This window comes from Hetaerina americana, unplaced genomic scaffold, assembly GCF_022747635.1.
Source record: "Hetaerina americana unplaced genomic scaffold, ioHetAmer1.1.p SCAF_3, whole genome shotgun sequence".
Lineage (NCBI taxonomy): Eukaryota > Metazoa > Arthropoda > Insecta > Odonata > Calopterygidae > Hetaerina > Hetaerina americana.
The window spans coordinates 102,458,178-102,479,492 of NW_027286874.1; the positions used below are offsets into that span (position 1 = coordinate 102,458,178).

The 21,315-nt window shown below is 34.0% G+C and overlaps 1 protein-coding gene across 1 annotated transcript in view; it reads left to right on the top strand.

Moving 5' to 3' along the window:
* The window catches only part of LOC139690481 (histone-lysine N-methyltransferase 2C-like), a 128,126-nt gene that overhangs the window by 18,472 nt on the left and 88,339 nt on the right, over positions 1-21,315 (top strand). The window contains exons 10-25 of the mRNA XM_071587938.1: positions 1,047-1,237; positions 1,961-2,100; positions 2,836-2,945; positions 3,767-4,045; positions 4,711-4,917; positions 5,193-5,374; positions 6,651-6,815; positions 8,238-8,401; positions 10,510-10,704; positions 10,882-11,106; positions 15,901-16,169; positions 18,281-18,409; positions 19,329-19,454; positions 19,545-19,695; positions 20,387-20,533; positions 20,633-20,851. Of these exons, the coding sequence (XP_071444039.1) occupies positions 1,047-1,237; positions 1,961-2,100; positions 2,836-2,945; positions 3,767-4,045; positions 4,711-4,917; positions 5,193-5,374; positions 6,651-6,815; positions 8,238-8,401; positions 10,510-10,704; positions 10,882-11,106; positions 15,901-16,169; positions 18,281-18,409; positions 19,329-19,454; positions 19,545-19,695; positions 20,387-20,533; positions 20,633-20,851 (2,899 nt within the window). The remainder of the gene's footprint in view (positions 1-1,046; positions 1,238-1,960; positions 2,101-2,835; positions 2,946-3,766; positions 4,046-4,710; positions 4,918-5,192; positions 5,375-6,650; positions 6,816-8,237; positions 8,402-10,509; positions 10,705-10,881; positions 11,107-15,900; positions 16,170-18,280; positions 18,410-19,328; positions 19,455-19,544; positions 19,696-20,386; positions 20,534-20,632; positions 20,852-21,315) is intronic.

The window sequence follows — 21,315 nt, forward strand, 5'->3', positions numbered from 1 at the left end:
TTTAAAATACTTAATCATTCCAACAAAAAGATGGTGTAATTCTGTTACATTATAGCAAAATCATGGGCTGGACTATGAGACGTATCCAGGGTATTGAATAATTTTATTTTGTGCAGTTAAATGTTTTAAATTATGAAGAAAAGAGCTTTTGTGCCCCAGAAAATGGGGTAATGCATGCGTACAACAGGTGTTAATGATATGGTTGCAGAATTCACATATTAATCTGCCTGCACCTTGCAGGTGTCCGTCTGTTTAATTTATCAATTTTGAACTGTTTACATAGCTATAATGCCTGCACTAAATAAACTGTTGGTTGCTTTTATCAATGAATTGAGCATTAAATGGAATAGCCATTATTTGTGCAGTACATACTGTAGCTAATTATATTTAGCATTATTTGTCATATTGCTGGTGGTAAAAACTGAAAAAAATGGTGCAACTGAATTGTTCAAAAATTTTAAGTACCATGTTCTTGTATAAACATGTTTATGATGACGTCTGCATAATTTTTAGCATGATCAAGATCTGTGTTTTTTGACTTTAGTGCAACTTTTCTGGATGAGTTGGCCATGCAAGTTAGGACCTTACTGTAATTGACATGTCCATGCTTGGTGATTTTTAAACTAAATGAGTTTTAACTAATTAAAGGAAAACTCCTATAATAAGCTGTAATAAGTCACTTATTACAGCTATAGGAGTTTATTACAGCTAAAATATAGCTGTAATAAGTCACTTATTACAGCTATAAGAGTTTTCCTTTAATTTGTTATTTTACGAGGCCGTAGAGCTCAAGTTTCCTTGATTTTAAATGAATTTCATGAATCAAGACTTAAAACTATTATGGTATTGAATGCAATGTCAAAGGTGAAATTTCTAGTACAGCATATGGCCATACTTGAGTCTGCATAGTGCTAGTTATAGATATCATCCCTTGTTTTAAATCATGAGTAGTGCTATGTAATGAAGTAGAACCCTTCCTCTTAGGATGTTAATTATACCTTTTATGCTTGGTAATGGGTTCATGTTTTTCTGTTTGACCGTTACAGAATTGCCGTGTATGCAGTGACTGTGGCTCCAGAACTCCTGGCTCTGGCCATTCTTCTCGTTGGCATGCTCACTTCACAGTCTGTGATTCATGCTACCAGCAGCGGAACAAAGGCCTTGCGTGTCCTCTATGTCGGCGAGCTTATCGCCATGTTGCTCACAGGGAGATGGTGCAATGTGGACTCTGTCGAAAGTAGGAATCTTGGAATTTTGTTGATTATCATTTTAGCATTATTTGTTGATTTATACTTATTTACATTTTAATTTTTGATGTATTAAAATTGTACAATACTATTTTGGTTCATTTCATCTCAGCAATTTGTCAACCATATTTCTTCCTATTATCGTTGGAGGTTATAACTCATTGATATTAAGCATTTTCAGTGCATTGCATATTTAGAAAAAAATTTTTACTGATAATAATATTGCTAGTTTCATTACAAAGAGAATATAAATCTTTCTGTCATCCATAATAACCATTATTATGGATATAAATCAAGTTACATGGTTGGTGCTCTAAATTATCTACTCTTTATATACCATTTTTTCTACATTAATTGTCAAATTAAAATCCTATTATCATCAAACAAATTTTCTGTGCATCATAGCCATTGAATAATAACTGCCACCTTATGGTTGGTTTTAGTAATGACATTATTTATTCATTATTATTGATGACTTGTTTTTTATCTTTGACTGATCATAGTAGACAATAAAAATATAATTATTATTTTTGAAAACTGTTGGCTTTATTATTCTCGTTAAATTTTAAAATAACCAAGGTTTTGGTCAAGGAGTTATTATAATTAGCTTTCATATATTTACAGTGTTTAATTATATATTTAAACTAAAGATCATTATTACTGTGACCGATGTTTAGATTGCCTGTGAGTGACTCACGTGGTCTTTATTCTAGGTTTGTTCATGGGACTTGTGATTCAGATGCAGAGATGTTAACATATCAGAAAAACAAAGAAGCAAATCCTGAATATGAGTACATTTGTCCCATATGCAAGAATTATACCCAGGGAAGGATGAGTGTCAAGAAGAGGGAATGTAAGCCTATTTTATATTTATATGCTATTATAAGGGTCTGTGGGTATCATATCTTTTGATTTGGTTGGGTTTTGGCAACTAAACAGAATTATGATTTTTCACTAGCTTCCAGTAAAAAATATTTTTCGATTCTCGGGTATTTCATGCAAAAAAAAACAAATTTTGGACTGCAAGGTGTTTTTTGTAAACCTTATTTACTGTTATCGCATTGCCCGTTGTAAAATCCCTCAATGTGTCAGATTGTGTTTTATTTATTAAAAAAATATAGTTGATACTTTTATTATGAAACACTTCTCAGAGGATACTCTTGTTTGAAGCATGACAAGGAATTAGGAAATAAAATGTTGGGAGACTTTTGAAACTTAAGCTCTGACCCCTCTTTCTTCCATTTTAATTTCGTTTGATTACAGGATGTTGTAACTATTTTCAAGAGAAAAGATGAGAAGTGCATGATTGTTATCATTGTTATTGTGGGTGTAATCTGATATATCGATTTCTTTTTAATATTACCAACCCTATGCTTACAAAATTCAATCATTGTAATTTTTCATGGACATTCCTGCAAAGATCAGCTTCATTTCTTTCATTAAATATCTTTACTAATTATCTGGATATTATTTAAACTAAACCAAGGAGTGGTTTTGTTGTTTATTTGTACAATGAATGCTCTATTAAATGGTAAAATATTAATGCTTATTGTGTACCCTTGATTAATTTCTTGTCATGACTTTTCAGCTCTTGAGGAGGGTGTGTATGAATCTAGTCTAATGAATACATCTCAGGAATCACTTTACTTGGCTGGAGATGATATGATGATGGAGGTGGACTCAGCATCATTGGAAAAGGTAAGTCATCAAAGTTGTAAATTAATATTAAGCTAGAAGAAAGCGTATTTTGGTGCTGTGTATACAGGTTGTTCACAAAAAAAACCTGTAACCCCTCTCTCATGTTCATTATTTCCTCACTTAAAGAAGAATGCAATTTGAAAACAAGTGAGATAGAGTAATATTTAGATCACAATGATTTTCGACAAATCAAATATGAGTATTGATAATAAAATGAACTATATATACACTTAGCATTATCCAAGTACAAGTGATCTCTGAGTTACATAATTAATGGGTTCCAACACCAGCTGCGTCAGTCAAAAGTTTTTTTGGTAGCAATATCTGGGGAAAAAATTGTACGTCATGCATGAGCTTTTATAACCATAGTTTTTCTATGTATTTTAGATCTTGTCAAGGGCATCAGTAGGTTTGTAAATTGTGGCTGTCCCCTTTAAGTGCAGATTTATGCAATGCAAGGCTTATGTAACCTTGGGACTGCCTGTGCTCTTATTTTGAAATTCTTAATTGTTTGAAGCACACACCTTAACCGACAAGGGTACTTGTACTGTATGTACCCTTCCCCTAATTTTGAAAAATGAGAAAGAAATGACTTTTGAGTTTTCCTGGTCACTGCCCCCATAAAAGTGGTGGATGGCAATGATAAGCATTATTGTTACGTTTAACTAACGGACTTACAGAAAGAATCATGCTACAAATATACTGTCCATGTATTTATGCATTTTTTTCTCATGGGATGAATTCTTAACTTGATCTGTCCTATTTGAGAGAAAGATGTATGTATTCAATGTACTGACCAAGTTCCATTTGGTGTCTTCTAGGGGTTTAAGGATGGCTCATTAGAGGAGTCATTAGGTGGACCACCGGTGAGGGCTGTTGGGCTTGGCAAGGGTAAACCTTTCTGTGCCAGCAAGATTGCCAAGAAGAAACTAGGAATAGGAGGTGCAGGTCGTCCTAAAGGTGCTGGGAAGGTGGGTGGCACTGGCAAAGGAGGAGGTGGTTACCAGAAAAAGCAGAGAGGAGTCCAGGACTTCGGGAGGAAGAGAGGACACAAGACCAAGATGAGGGGGATCTTTGGTGTGCCTGGCGTAGGACTCCAAGTAAGTTTAAACTTCATTTTCATTTCAATGGCCACTTGATTGCTTATGTTGTGTGCCGTGCAAATATTTGGGTATTGGTTAGTACTTAGGTAAATACAGTGTTTTTAATTTGCTCTCCTATGCTCTTATTTATTCATATATACTATGCACTTGCATGACAATTAAATAATACTGCGTGAAATTTTGCTATAGAGTTGAATCATCTTGCATATACGAGGGTGGTTTGAACAGTCCTTGTAACAATGAAAACTTTGTAATTTCTTTGGCTAAACCAGTTTCATTTTTCAATGTTTCATGCCATGGGTGTGAATTTTGATTCATTATTCGGGAAAAAACTGCATCTTATATGCTGTCAAACACAGTAAGTTTTCAATGCAACAATTTCAGAGTGTAAAAATCATTCGCCTTGACTGGGACGTTCCAGTCAAGGCAAATGATTTTTACTCTCTGAAATTGTTGCATTGAAATGCACATTAGCGGATGACTCCGTTAAAAGTTACTGTTGCGACATCTCCCGCAGTTTCTTTGGACAGTAGGTTCTGTTGCATCTATCAATATCAATCAATGTTTCAACAAGAACCTTCTTATTGTAAATAGTTTTTGATGGAAATGGTGATATATCATGAGTGGACTTATCTCTAAATAAAATCTTGAAATATTTTCAGAGACCCCAATCAGACTCGAGTACTAATAAAGCAGAAGATGAACCAGGTGTGGAGAACAGGCTTGTGCTTTGCTCAGCCAACGACCAGTTTGTGCTGCTGCAAGATGTGTGCGTGATGTGTGGTGCCTTAGGGAGTGATCAAGAGGGCTGCCTCATATCATGCGCTCAATGTGGCCAGTGTTATCATCCATATTGTGTAAATGTCAAAGTAAGTAATGACATATTTCATATATAAATGACCAATAATTCAGCTTCATTGAAATTTTTTATGGAATTCTAACCTTTGCCCCTAAATTTCTACCCTTCTGACGTGCAAATTCGTTGGCCTAAGTTAAACTTTACTTTTATTTGAACTATTAGAACTAAGCATTACATTTCTGTAAAGCAAAGAAAACTTTTTGCTATTGTTTGTTTTTCATTCGAAAATTTATATATGTATTTTTATAGCTCCTTTGTGGTTGATAATATTTATATTTATATCAGGTCACCAAGGTTATTCTTCAGAAAGGCTGGAGGTGTTTGGATTGCACTGTTTGTGAAGGATGTGGGCAAAGGAATGATGAAGGGAGGCTTATATTATGTGATGACTGTGACATATCATATCACATATATTGCATGGATCCACCTCTAGATTATGTACCACGTGGAAATTGGAAATGCAAGTGGTATGTAGTGATGCATGTCTTCTTTTTTTAAATTGAATATAATTTGTTTTTAGTACATTTGCAGACAGTTTATTAACGTTAAACCACTTTTCTGATAGCAGTAATGAGCTATCAAGCTTAGCTTGCAACAAGTTAGGATCCTTGTGCCTCATTTCCAGAGTTGTTACACCAGCATACAGAACTATGTTGTAATTCTCAATATATCTCTGCAAATCATTGCCATTTGGTAGAAATAATGATGGCCCAAGAATGCTAACTTGCGGTACCCCACTACTTGTTTCTATGGGTGATAAGTGATTTATCATAATGTTGTTGACCTTAACAACGGAAACCTCCACCAACTGTTTCCTGTCCTTACGTATGATTGAAGTCATTTATGGGCAATTCTGTTGATCCCATAACATTCACATTTACTTAGAAGAATTTCATAGTCCACAGTATCAAATGCTCGTGAAAGATCATTGAATACACCAACAGAGTATTCCTTTGAATCCCAAGAAGTCATTATCATTTTTAGAAAACTCACAAGAGTACCTTTTCCCTCTTGGAATCCAAATTGTTTCATGCTTAAAATTTTATTTTTTATGATATATTTCAGTAGCCAGAATTTTTCAAAAATTTTAGAGAAATTAGTGAAGTAGGATATTGGTCGGTAATTTTTAATATCATCCTCATTCCCTTTTTTATGAATACATTTTATCTTTGCTATATTGAGATGGAAACTCACCATTGGTGAAGGACTTATTTGTTATAAATGTTAAGTGTTTGCTTATTGCCTTGCTGCATTTTTTTATAATATAGTAGGAGTATCGTCAATTCCGACTGATAGTTTAATTTTAAGGCTCATAATACACTTCAAGATCTCATCGTCATACCAAGCTTTACCAGAAGCATTTGCTGATATGGATGATAACTGACAAACAGTCTTGATTTACCATAATGGGGCCAGTCCTACTTCTAATTGACAGCCCTAGATGCTAATAAGTGTCAGGAGAGTTGGATTAGATTTGGTAATTTTATCATTATCAAATTTTTCTTTTAAATTTCCGCAGTGGAATTGAAGTAAAATACATTTAACCCATCCCTTGGAAAACAATGTATTACCATGTTATCTCTCATTTCATTTTGAGTTTACTTTTCAAATTAATGAGAATGACACACTCTTTTATGAAATAATCATGTCAAATGTGTTGAAATAATTTAGAGGTATTTTCAAATGGGTTAACGTTTTTTGAGCCTTTTTAAAGTTTATTATTGTATATTTTTTCTTACTCAGGTGTGCTCTCTGTCAAATGTGTGGCTCCAACGATCCTGGCTTCAACTGTACTTGGCAGAACAGCTACACTGAGTGTGGACCATGTGCCTCTCTTTCCATTTGTCCATCTTGTAGTGAGCCATACTCGGAAGGAGAATTAATAATCCAGTGTGTGCAGTGTGTTAGGTAAGATTTTATTTACATTGGATTCCGTGAAATACTGAATCTTGATTTCAAATAATTCTCTCATTAAACTTTAATGCTTGTTTAGGTGGTTTCCTTGTGGACCATAACAGAGCTTTTTATATATAATGTATTTTATATCATAATTTAGTATTTCTCAATTTTGTGAAGTAACCAACTTTAAGGAACAAAATTTGCAAAAAAGTGCATTTAATGTAAAAATATGTACTATGATGCATGCATGAACAGAAAAAGTACCTGATCAATAATTTCATGTAAATTTTAAAATCATGTTTATAATTTCAGAGGTATTAATAAACTTAGGACTTAACTAAGGGTGTTTAATGTTACGAAGTATTAAATGCTGAAGTGCAAATTCACAGAACGTATTGAGATGTTATTCTTATGACTGATTGCTTCAATACATACTGCTGGTTGTAAAAATCACTGGTCCATAAGGGTCATTTTCCTTGCATGTAAGTTTGATCTATAGCCTTTTTTTCTGTAGTATTTAATAGGTATGGGTCCCAAAAGGGCTAAGTTCACTCTGAGTGAAAGAGTTAGCATAATTCAAGAAGTTCAGGCTCATACTAATAACACATCAGCGGGTTAAGCAAAACCACCTTAGTTCAACACCATCATCCTATAGCGGTAACAATCTACCTGAATGTTAAGCTCGTTGGTTTTGTTGTAATTTGTAATGACAAATTCACCGAAGAGCCTAAATTTGAGCATAGAAAAAAATCTTTACATCTCATGGCTAACCAATGCCTTAATATTGGAAAAAATTTGTTTTATTTTTCAGTCTAATTGAAATAAATTCTTTGTTATTTGATTGGATTCCTGTTATTTCAAATGCTTAATCCAATCTGCAGGATCTATTGAAATTGTGATAAATATTGTTCACCAAAATGTGATGATGGATTTCAATGCTTGACTCTTGTTATTCCAGTATCTCTTGTAACATTTGTTCTCACAGTTTGAGCCTCAGAATGAACTGCATTTATTCTGTTGAACAGAAAAATAAGAACTGACATTTATAGTTAATTTTAGGAACGATGATTAAAAAATGAAAGCAAAGCTTATTTTGATGTGCAGAGAACTCATTCTGTAATTGTTTGCACTGCATGTGGTTTAGAGAGCTGTCTTTTTGTGGGATATGATTATTTTACACTGAATCTTTGTATAGAGTTCAAACTTTTAATCGCAGTGTAGGATGTTAGAGTATTTTATGGTACTTAAGATCAGGATTGAAGTGTAGAAGTGATTAATTGGTCTCTGTGTCCATCAAAAAATACCTTAACCGGTAGACTACTGTCAGTAGTAATCCTTTTTACTTTAATTGGGAAGGTCAAATTGTATATATCCCTGGTTATAAATAGAGCAGTCCCTAATAATGAAATGTGAACATTACACTTCTTACAGATGGTTGCATGGTGCCTGTGACATGATTCGCACTGAGAGTGAAGCAGAAAGATGTGCAGAAGAGGGGTATAACTGTATATTGTGCCGTCCCAGAGATGTTCCGCCTCCTCACCTGCTGCCTCCTCCTCCTCCACCCAAACCTCCTACTCCCACCAAGAGCCCAGGTCAGTTTTCATAAGTTTTTTAAATCATTTAATTAAAAATAAGAGTGATTTAAATTAGTTGATAAAACTTCCTTAGAATTAATATGTACACATGCTATGTCATTCCTTATTCTGTCAGTCAATGATTTTGAATGATCTCATTTTTTATGCAACTCCCCTCTTTATGTTAAGATTTTGTAGTATTTCATGCAATATAATGCTTCCCATGTGGGATTATTTTCTTCCATGAAAGATCTTCAGTTTACTTGTGTTATCAGAGTGTTGCAATAATTGTTGCATTGATAGTTTATTTGTTGCGATGAAGTGTGTGTACTTTAATTTTTTTGTTTTGAAGTCTTTTAGAGATCACTGTGTAATCCTGTTCCTGTATTTCTGTATTTCCCAGATATCACTAACAAAAAAGAAGGTCTCCATCTCATTCAAATTCAAATCCCTCTCTCATCTCTCTCCCAGGTTCAGAACCCTCTCCCTCTGGGTGATGATGTAGCTCCACCTATGCCTTCTGGGCTTTTGAGCACAGCATGAATTCAGAGGGGGTGCTTTGCTTGTTTGCTTGCACTTCAAGGCCATCAGGCACTGGCTGGTGCTCTTTAAAACTTGTTCACTTATACTTTGTGTTTGCTTCATATGTTCTTGCTTTTCAGTGGCTACATTGACTAGTTCAGAATTTACTACATTATTAATTGCATATAGTTCAGTATTATTCCATAAAATTAATAAGTTCAAAGGGTAGCAGGGTGGAAAATGAAAGACCAAAAGAAATCAAAGTTACTGAAAAAATTGGAAATTGCACTGTAGACATGCCGGAATCTAGTGTAAGGAATCGAAGAAAAAACATGGTTATACTTCTTGTTGCTGATTGAGACAAAAGAGCATTTAGGGAAAACCTACTTGTCCCATTATTCAACACTGAATACTTAAACAGATGGATAACAGTTTAGATCTGCATCAAGTAAGGATGAAAATTCATGTGACTTAACTCATATGCTGGAATATGTCAATGATTTGGTGAAATCTTGGCTGTTTTCTATGTTTAAGAAGCGATTGATAAGGGTTTCCTCGGGAAAGCTTGTTTGATATTGCCAATGTTAAAATAAATTCTTTTATTTTCATAAAAAATTATCATCGAAGGCAGTTTTTGGCTATTTTAATTTTTCCTTCATTTCACTGCTTAAAAAAAGTCAGCACATCTTACACACCAGATTACACACTAGATTACCACACAGATGTGTGTGGTAATCAGTTTTATAAAGAGTCTAAACAGTATTACTTCCATATCATGAAGTCGCCGGGGGCCAAAAGTGAGGGAAGTTCATTGTATGGATTTTAATGGTTGGTGTTCGTTTGAAGTACTTTTGGTAGTAACTTTTCAATGTGTCTTTAGTTACGCTTTCCTTTTGTTAATTTTCAGTAAAATATTTTTATTTTTACTCTGCTCATTTCACAGTTTCATGAAATTCTAAGCTAAGAACAGAACCTGACCAAAAGCATGGGATTTTGCGTGCTTTTTAGCATTGATTAACTCTAATATGTCACCAATGAAATTCAATGCCGCCAGTTCTGTAACTCAGAAAAATAGTGTTGATTTTGTAATGATTCATTTGTTATTAAGCATTTTTGTAAAGAATATTCTCGTGTGAATTAAAAGGCATTGTGTGCTTGTCTTCCATTTCTTGTGAAAGGAAACTAATGCCTCAAACAAATAATGCATCCAAACTCTATGCAGGGCTCACACACGAGGACTCCTAGCCAGTTACTCATGAGTCATACTAGTACCTGTCCTGGTGCGGGCATCCTGTCCTTTCTTTTATACTTTGCCAAATGGCTTTGGTAGGCAAAGGAGACATCAAGGTTACTGTACTATCAGTGTTTGGATCTCAGAGGGGTTATGGGTGGAGGAGGCAGAAACAAATTTGTCAAGAGTAATAATCTTTATTTATAAAGCAATCAGGTGTACAGTCAGGATGCTTTAGGAAACCATGATACTGTGCTTGGACTTATTTCTGACTTGCTAGACTTGATTATCATTCTGTTTTTCATCGTGATTTTCTAGTGCTGCTGGTCAGAAAATATAATGATTTTACATGATTAAATGTGTTTGTTTACAGAGCCTCCAAGACTGAATTCACAGGCTCAGTTTTACCTAGATGGTGTCTGTTTGTCAGAGATGGGACTGCACCAGATCAAGTCTTTGGCATTGGAACAGCAACCTCGTAAAAAGAGGAAGAAGATTGTGTCACTTGCTGACACTGAAGCTGGAATTATGGCCACTATTGAATCTGTTGTGGCTGCAGCCAGTGCAGGTATTTTACCTTGATACTATTTCTGTCATTGGGCATTATTTTCCTTAGTATTTTTTGTCACTCTCCTTAGAAGAAAAATAGACCAAGCGTAATTAGTTATTTCATTTCATTCAGATTTAATTGACTTAATTAACTGCATCTTACCTTATGTAAATACATAATTTAAAATTTTTGCAGACAACTCCATGGAGCAAGCAGATACAGCGCCTTGTAAGATGGAACTTGACATAGATGAAACATCAACCCTTGAAGCAGCACCATTCCCTCTCAAAGATGGAGCAGTTGTTACTCCCAGGCAAGACGGGCGGCCACCAGATGTGCCAGATGGTTTTACCATCATTACCAGTGAGAATGGAGTGATGATTCTTCGAAAAAAGAGGCAGAGGAATTTGCAGAAACTTGGTAAGATTGCATGAAAATGCCTCTTCTGAACAGAATTAAAAAGCCATTCAGGAAAAGTATTCAGATGTAAACATTCAGTAATGTTGGGTTTGGCGCTATGAATGACATGTGACATGATGTAGAAAAAATGTGAGCAAAAAGATTTGAAGTGTTGACTAGAGCAGCAACCGGCTGCTTTTGCTTTCAACGTGGTGTTTATAAAAATACCATTCTTTAATAGTAACATTCTTTTGTAATCCTCTGTCATATGGCATATCTTCTCAAACTTTTCTTTCTGTCCTATCGTCACTTGCCTTTTTTTTAACTTCCCAATGCACTTGACTGTACTGTGTCCTAAGAGTGCTACGATACTCACTTAAAGGTAATGTTCAGTTCCCATTTATGATCATAGCTTCTCTTAGTGGGTCATTGTAGTACCAAATCATGCTTGTTGAGTAGATGTTATGAAAAATAAAATATCATGTGTTCATGGTTATTCCTTTTTAACTACTCAATATAATAATTTTTACAACCCTTCACTTAATCTATCTAATAATTTACTATCATTTGAAGTAATTTTGTTCTTTGTAAATGAGGAAATATTATTTCATGATGGTCCTGATGAGTGAATATAAACCTCATGTCCTTTGTATTAATGAACACTGGTTGAAATTAAGTGATTTGAAATTTTTAAATCTACCTGGATATTCCATCGCCGATGTATTTTGCCGTTCAAAGCATAGAAATGGAGGTGTATTGGTTCTAGTTTCACAGTGTGTGCGCCTTTTCCCAACCTGTTTCTCACAGGATTTTCTCAATGAAGAGTTGTCCTTCGAGTCCTGTGTCGTGGGTCTCAGTGTAAATAATGTCGCATATCATTTATTATCTATCTATCGTTCTCCCTCGAGTGATTTTAGTGTTTTTCTTAACAAACTTGCCAAACTATTAGAGCTAATTCATGATGCTATACCAAAACCTAATTTAATTATAACTGGGGACTTTAATTGTGATTTCGCAAGTAATTCCAAAGCCAAACAGGAATTCTTAGATATCCTTACCTCTTTCAACATTTGTGTTACTAATACCGAACCCACTAGGGTAAACGGCCTTTCCCTACTATTATAGACAATATCTTAACAAACATTGATTTGGGAAAAGTAAATACTGAAGTAATCAAATCCCACATATCAGATCACTATCCTCTTCTATGCAAGATTTTAATTTCTTCTCCTAGTCACTGCAAAAAAATTTATAAAAGGCAGTTTACAGAGCAAAACTTTATTATCTTCAATTATATGTTGAAGTCCCATGATTGGTCTGATTTATACCAACTCAGATCCTACAATGACTCATTTGAGTATTTTTATTCTTCATATCAATATTACTTTGACATTTGTTTTCCATTGGTCTCCCACAAAACTAGAAACTTGTCCTTAAATACTAGAAACCATTGGGTCACCGATGAAATACGATGCCTCTCGAAAAAAATGAAGGAGTTAGCTATCTCTAATAAAAATAAATGTAACTCGATAGACTGCTTGGAGTATAGAACACTGAAAAAAACGTGCCGTCAAAAGTTACAACTGGCTAAAAAAACATTTAACAACTGTAGAATTCTCAATGCCGATAACAAATCTAAAGAAATTTGGAAGATTATAAAGGAAGCTAAGTGTTCTATCAATAATCATCATGATTTCAAATTACAGGACTCCACCGGTAATGTTATTTCTGATTACTCTCAAATGGCATCCAACTTAAATGACTTCTACTTGTCCCACCAGACTACTACAAATACTCCAATTCCTGTTAATTATCCTCTAATCCCAAGCCTGTCTAATTCATTGTACCTGCTTCCTTGTACTGAACTGGAACTGATGAACATCATTAAAAAATTCCCTAACAAAAGTAGTCCTGGTACAGATGGTATCCCAGGGATTGTGATAAAAAAATCAATTAATTCTATCAAGGAACAGATACTCTTCCTAATTAATAAATCCCTACAACTTGGTGTTTTTCCTGATGCCATTAAAATTGCCAAAGTTGTACCACTTTATAAAGGGAAAGGTAGTGAGCAGGATATGAATTCTTACCGTCCAATATCTTTATTAAACCAGATAGGGAAACTATTTGAAAAGGTCTTCCATAATCGACTTACATCATTTCTTGAATCTTTTAATCTCTTCTCTGGCTCACAGAATGGTTTTAGGAAATGCAGATCTACATCTACAGCTACCTATCACCTCGTAAACCTAATACTTTCAAATCTTGATAATAGAATTGAAACCTTGGGACTATTCTTCGATTTTTCCAAGGCTTTTGACCTAGTTAATCATCAGTTACTCTTGTCCAAATTAGGACACTATGGCATCAGAGGTATCCCTTATAACTGGATCAAATCTTACCTCAGCGCAAGGCACCAACAGGTTATTTTGTCAAAGAACGGTACTAATTTTACTTCTCCTAGTAAAGAAGTTACATTAGGTGTACCCCAAGACTCAGTCTTGGGCCCTATCCTATTTTTACTTTACATTAATGACTTACCAAAAGTTCTGCAGTCAGTTCCAGGAGCCGAGCCAATTTTATATGCTGATGACACTAACGTAATTGTATCAGCACCATCGTTAAACAACTTGACCTTGACAGCAGCTAGAGTTTCCGAACTTCTTTGTGAATGGTGTTCACAAAATTCTCTGAAACTCAACCCTGACAAGTCTGGACTCATATACTTCTCTAATAAAAATAAAGCCCCTGCTTCATTGGCCATTGACCTAGGGGGAACGTGTGTACCTCAAATTTCTAGATCCAAGTTTTTGGGAGTTGTTATAAATAAAAATTTATCATGGGATGAACACATATGCAATCTTCGTAGCAGGTTAAATTCCATTTGCTTTCTTATTAGAAGTATTAGGAAATCTGTAAGCCTTGATATCCTACTTTCAATTTATTACGGAGAATTTTATTCTTTAATTATCTATAGTATTCTGTTCTGGGGTTCTTCCCCTCATTCTGATTCAATTTTTAAAGCTCAAAAATGTTTAATACGATTAATATGCAATGCTCCCTACAATGCACCTTGTCTTTCCTTCTTCAAAAGGTTAAATATTCTGACTGTTCCATGTATTTACATTTATGTCGTATGCATTTTCGCTAAAAGTAATATATCCAATTATATGACAAATGACAACGTTCATTGCCACCAAACCAGAGCCTGCAGAGACCTGCATCAAACTTATTGCAGGACTTTAAATACATCCCTGGGGCCTAAATCAATGGGCCTCCTTGCACTGAACAGGCTCCCTTACGATTTTAAGTACGTAAAGGATCCAGTCCTGTTCAAAAAGAAATTAATATCATTTTTAAGGAAAGAACAGTTTTATTCTGTAATGGAATTCATGGAGAAAAAATAACCATACTGAATATGGAATATATTTTATGCAAAAAATTTATTATTGTGTCATGCTTTTCTGAATTTCATCATTGTTTAACATCTATATGTACATATGACGTTTCCTCTACACTTATCTGATGTATCTATTACACTGTGTCAGTGTCTTCTGGGCAAATAAAGATTATTATTATTATTATTATTATTATTATCATGTACTTTTTCAGATTTTGCCTCTTCATTGTCCAATTATCCCTGGATAAATTTTGATTTTGGCCTTTTGGTAAACATATTAAAGAGGTAACCAAAAATGTAACCATATTTATTTAAAAAGGCGAGGACCAGGATCTAAAAAATATATATATGCCAACAAGGAAAGGAATATCCTAGGAATATCTAAGGAATATCCTAGTTATGAGTCCACTGTATTTAATGTTGACATTTCCATGCATCAATCAAAATAGACACCATTGTTTTACACAAGATATAAGGTGTTCCATTTGCATACTGGATTTTGTTCATGATCTGTCACTGCTGGCTTCATGCGAAGAAAAAATAATTTTTTAAACAAAATGATTGCAACTTTTGATCCAGTGATTTCCCAACTTTTTTAAACAGGATAACACATTTCAATATTGTTCTGTCACAAACACAAAATGAATGATTGTGCTTTGAAACTAAATATTTATTGCCAAGATTGTTTGTATTAGTTGACCTTAATCCAAATTGAGGAAACTAAAATCAAGCTCTAAGGTATGACTACATCACTATACTATTCATTACATTATATTGGAATGCACTGTAACAAATCCTCACTGTACTAATTGTGGCCTTATTCCTAATGTCGACAAACCATTTCATTAGGTGTCTTTCCAAAAGCAAAAGCATTATGTGCTAAAATAAGTGGTTAATTCATGGCAGTTGTTACTTTGAGCTTGTTAAAATAAATTGACAATTGCAAGTACATATACTGATGGCTAAAGTTCTAGTGAATTCCTTGAATCTGGTGTATTCTCCAATGCCAAATTTGTTGTTCTTGGCTTAAAAATCTATTAAGTATGTAATAATCTTATGACTTCGTCTTTTTTTGTACAATGTATTTTAATTTCCTGTGCTGAGGTTAAATTATATGTGTAAATGGTAGTTAGCATTCCATGGCCATCCAAAACCTGCCTGAAATGGCAGCCTGCCCAATAACTATAATAAAGCTGATTTTGAATGCTAACTTAATTGTGTTACCTCCAGACCACAGGGTCAAATTTTCACTTTGTATATTAAAAAAATAAAAATAAACAAGCATTTCGCAGTTTTGGAGTGATTGAAATGTTAAGAGGCACATGTAGATGCTGAGAGATGGATTAAAGATGAATTAACTGATATTTTGCTTTAGTTCATATAGGCATCAATCTAATCACCTTATATTTCCCTAGGGATTGGTGGTTTCTCTGCACGACTGCGGGGGACTCGCAAGGACAAGGATGAGGAAGGGCTGGGTGCAGAAGTTGGTAGTGAAGGAGCAGGTGCTTCTCCTGTTGTAGGTGGGAGTGGAGTTCCATCATCAGGAACCCCTGGACCAGCTCCTGCTGGAACCCCAGGGGCTACTACACCTGATGGCAAAGATGAGAAACCAGCTAAGAGAAAGCCACAGAGGAGAAAGCCTAAGAACAAGCTCATGGAAAGTTATCCTTCATATTTGCAGGTATGAGATAAGATATTGGTTCAGATTTCAAAATCTTATGACCATATTTGTGCCCTTTAACTTTCCTTTTGAAATAATTTGAAATTTAAGTTTTTTGACTTTCATCATAGAATTATTGCTAAAAAACCACAGTGTGAGTAATCACTTTCATTTAAAAAATGAAAAAAGGTCCAGTAAATGATGGCTTGTCAACCACATACTGGTTTTCGAGAAGATTCCACTGGAAAAAGTAATAACCCCCTTTACCTGTACTCTCATGGTCTGGGTTAGTGGTGGTTCTGACAATTATGATGACATGACATGATAATAATTTTATTTTTTTCCTAAGGATTGGTACATATACCCATATAAGACATATATTAGTTTAGATTACCTACTATTCACAGCAGAAAAAGTAATGAGTGTTGTCACAAAGGAGTAATAATGCATAACAGTATACAGCATGATTAAAATTACAAGTTGCTCATTATTCTCAGCATGAGAATCGGACCAAAGGCTGACAGTTTAGACATAAATAGGAAATTATGCCCCTGGGATTATCATAAATTGTCATTTAATAGACTCTGAAATGCTATAGTAATTTTTGTCAGCTAGGAAAAAGAATTTTAGAATGTATACAAATGTTTTTAATACCTTCATAAATCTGTGGATGTTTATTGTATAGCACTGGCCCCATGGTTTTGGTACTAGGCCTGCTACTTTTGTCCTGATGTATTGAATGTAAAAGTCAGATTCTGTCCATTGTTGTGTTGTGAATGTTTGATATTCTGATTTGTGCTCCTTAAAAGTATGATACTAGGAAGAGTATTGGTAATGGCAGGAGACCAAGTTCCTAAAATATTGTGAGGGATGGTAATTTTTTTTATGGTCCTGAGATGACAAACCAATTTTGGTCATATTTTTTCCAATGTTCCATTCATAGTTTATTTTTTCCATTTATATCATGTATAATCATTCATTTAAATTAATTTGGATGATATATATGTTATAAAGGTTTATAAATCACTGTTCAAAATCATCATCAGAGAAATGTATTTTGCATTGGTATTCTGAAAAGTTTCCAATCTAACTATTAAACCAGACTTTTTTCTGCAAATTTATTGTTATTTTTCAAAATAGTTTCTATTTAAATTGATACTTTTTTCCAGTGATGCTCTTAACTTTTTAACCTTTTCAAATAGTAAATTCAGTAACCCTTCCAAAATAATATTAAAAGTAGCCTTGAAACGTGATCAGATTTTCTTTAGTTGCTCATGTGGCATATGAAATCATTACAACTCCATATTTCACTTTGGTTTTATTGTTATTGTCTTTATAGAGAATCATTTGATGAAACTATTTATCTCCATTAAACTCTGCATTTGATTGCATCACATCACATTTGCACATTCCCAACCTCTTTTTATATATTTCATAAACTGTACCATGTACATATATCTATCATGCCGTGACTTACTATCATTTAGTGACTTACAAGAGTGACTTTACTGTGAATAATAGTTAACACCATCATAATACCAGAAGTTGTAAAGATATACCTGTGAAAACATCAAAACACTTAATTTTAACTGAAGGACCAATATCAATGTGCACAAAATTATTTAACTATCCGCCCAACCATTAAAAAATGACACAAGAATTTCTTATTCAAGAAGAATCTATTTGCTTATCTGTGTGTAGACTGTTATTATAGTGCAAATGAATTATTATTGAAACTTAAGTGTATATTAGTTTCTTGTTGTCATTGTATTTGTATTACTGCTTGGAAATAATGTGATCGGTATCCCATTGATGTGTCTGTCGTATACACCTTCCATGTATTCATAATACTGCACAATGCCTGCTGGACGAATAAATATAGTATTATTGTTTAAGACTAGGATACTATTCCAGTAAAGTTTTAAAGAATTTTAAATGGTCTTTTTGGACTATTTTCTACATTTATTCATTAGTCATTATTACTTTCCTGGGCTTTCTAAATCTGTATTTAATTAATTTTAGTGATATAACAGTAATTTAAATAAATTTTTCCCTATTTTGTGCTCCGCAAAAATTATATTAAACCAGTCCTTTGATGAATAATTAATTTCCTTAATATGTTTTTCTTTCAGGAAGCATTTTTTGGAAAAGAACTATTGGATACCACGAAAGGTCGTGACGTTCATAGCAGCAGTGATTCAGACGATGAAAGGGCATCACCTGTACATGTCAGTGAAGACAAAACTATACAGTTGTCCCAGGTTAGCTGATATTATCTTATAGTCTTATTATAACCAAAGACATTAGTTTATTGCTCTACAATTTGTGTGTAAAAGAAATCTGTAATAGAGAGGCTTTATATTGATTTACACCTTGATCTGCACCACAGTAATTACTTGATATTTAAGTGATAGAAGGAAAATGTGCATTTCAATTTAAAGACTCACATTGTATGGTCATCTAAGTCTTATCCATTCATAATTTATAGGTATAGATGCTCTTTGTGGGTTGTTTGCTCTCTGCAGGGCTTCATTTCAATCAAACTGTGGCTCTGTTATCATTACAAGTATATGGATCCAGATTAAATTCTGGAGGTCACAGAATTTGCGCTTTGCAATAGATTTTGTGAGCAGAGATAAGCAGATGGATATGTGGCTTAATTCAAATCTTATATGTGAACAAGTGCTCTGAAAATGTCTGAAGTCTGAATTATTGCAACTTTTCTTGTAAATCAATGAATCATTAACTCAGGTTTGATTTTGGCAATGACTTAAATATATTAATGTCTGTAACTTCCCTCTGGCACTGTCACAAAATCTGGACCTATAAAACTTGTTGATGACTTCAGTTGGTTTTATAATTGTGATCTCAAGAATATATATCTGAGTCGATTCACTCCAGTCTCTTTTCTGCCCTTTTCTGCTTTTCCTTTACAGTTTTAATTTTGACTGCATAAGGGGCGATAGAAACTTTCTTAAATCTCAGGGTAATGGAAAATGACCGAAACAGTACATTTCCCCTTTTATGCTATTATTAATTCATTACAATGAATTCCACATTTTTGGTCTGGTCAACTTAAAAAAAAAACAGTTTCTGTTAATATCACTGGCATATGAGGATAAAGAATTACTACATTGTTATGCTAAATCCTATGGAATTTTCAAATATATTTTTTTCTAGGATGAAATAAAAGCAATCGAAGAAGTTAAAGCCAAACGTGAGAAGGATGCTGATAAGGTAGATGTCAAAAAGGTTGATGAGGTGGAGCCTACAAATAAGGAAACAGAGGCAAAGTCACCTGTGAAGGTAATGACTAATGATGATTGTGTGTGAGTTTTAATGCCTACACACGAAAAACACCCATTTATTATTTATTTTAATTAATTCCAATTTCAGCAAGAGGAGGATGATGAGGGTGATACTGAGGCTTTGAAGGATATCTTGCCAATAGCAGGTGATCTGTTGGACACAGACTTAGTGAATACAATTATGAATGAAGATGAGGATGATATAACAAAAACAGGAGAAAATTTAGAGGATATCGCAGGTGTGTTATAACACATAAGATATAACTTCCTATTTATATCAGCTATTACTTGTAGATATTGAATCATTTTTTATTTAAGATGTAACTGAAGATTTGTCTACTTATTTTTTATTCATAAATTATTTTATCTTGCATTGTGAATTATTCAATTCAATTGGGCATGTAGCTATGGTTGCTGTACTACTACTACAGAAGTACACCATAGTGGTATTTACAAGGGATAGTATTCAGTTTAGTTGTGCAGTTTCATTATTTGTAGAGATATGTAAAATTCATGAGTAAGAGGTCCTATATTCTCACATCACAAAAGAAAATATTGTTGAGAAGTGTTAGCAAAATTTTTGATTAAAAAAAACTATAATTTTAGAAATGCTGAATTCATCCAGAAAATTATTGCACGTAAAGTAAAAAAAAGGGAAGAAACTTCTTTGCCGGTGATAATTATCATGCCTTTATTTTCATCAATTATTGTAGAGCATTCATCGAATGTGAAAAGCATAATAGATTTTTTTCAGATTAGTATTGGAAAAATCAATGAACAAAATATGGGAAAATCACTTTTGAGCGTAATGAAATGATAGATTGGTTCCTGCATTAATTTTGCTTTCATTTTACCTGGCTATAAAATTTGTTCTTTACTTATTGGTTTTTTTCTGCAAGTTAAAAAAAATTTTTAATCATAAATTTTCAGATTCCAACCTCCCAGATGATGCAGATCTCAATGACTCTCTTTCAATTAATGAAAGTGGCAATGAAGTTTCACGAGTCAGCCATAAAGATGAGCTTACCGACATTTTAAGCCCTCACTTCAATTTGGAATCAATGGTCAGAGATACAGGTTGGTTTTCAGTGAAAATGATTTCATGTGTTCATTAATCTGAATTCTTTGGTAGTATCTCATGTTATTTGGCTTGTATTTGTCATTCCATTATTTCAGGTCTCCCAAATATGGACAGCAAGGATGTTGAAGAAATCTTCAAAGGTGTGCTAACAGATGAGAGTCAAGAGTCTCAGGAGCCTGGCTTCCCCATATGCCCAATTCCTGGAGGCGCCCCTGCTACTGCAACATCGGGGTCAGCTGCTGTGGGGGCACCTGCAGCAGCCTCTGCATCCACTGGCCATGGAATTGTCTCCCCGTCACATGTTTCTACTCCAGGTGAGACAACTTATTTTTACTCTAAATGAATATTTATTAAAGAGGTATTTTTTTCCACAGAATAGTGAAGTGTATTTAGGGTAGTTTTTAACCAGAAAAACTTGGAATAAATTCCAAATTCTTATGGATTGTATTTCTGAAAAATTATACACCCTGGCCCCTAGTTACCCTTAGTTAACAGTATGCTGGGGCACTTGTTGGATTTCTTCTCACTGCTCTTTGTTTATCACTATCGCCATATTATTTTTAACTCTCTATAAATTATAAAGCCGATTTGCTCTGGACAATACAAATATATGCTGTTCATGATAATGTGTTCATTATAACTAGCACCCTTGCACTGGATGGACAGTGTCTATGAAAATTTGAAATAAGAAAAGTCAAGGAAATTGATCAATCTAGAAAAAAGTCGAGGTTTTTCTTATAAAATTATATTAAAGCCAGTAAACAAATATTACCCTTTT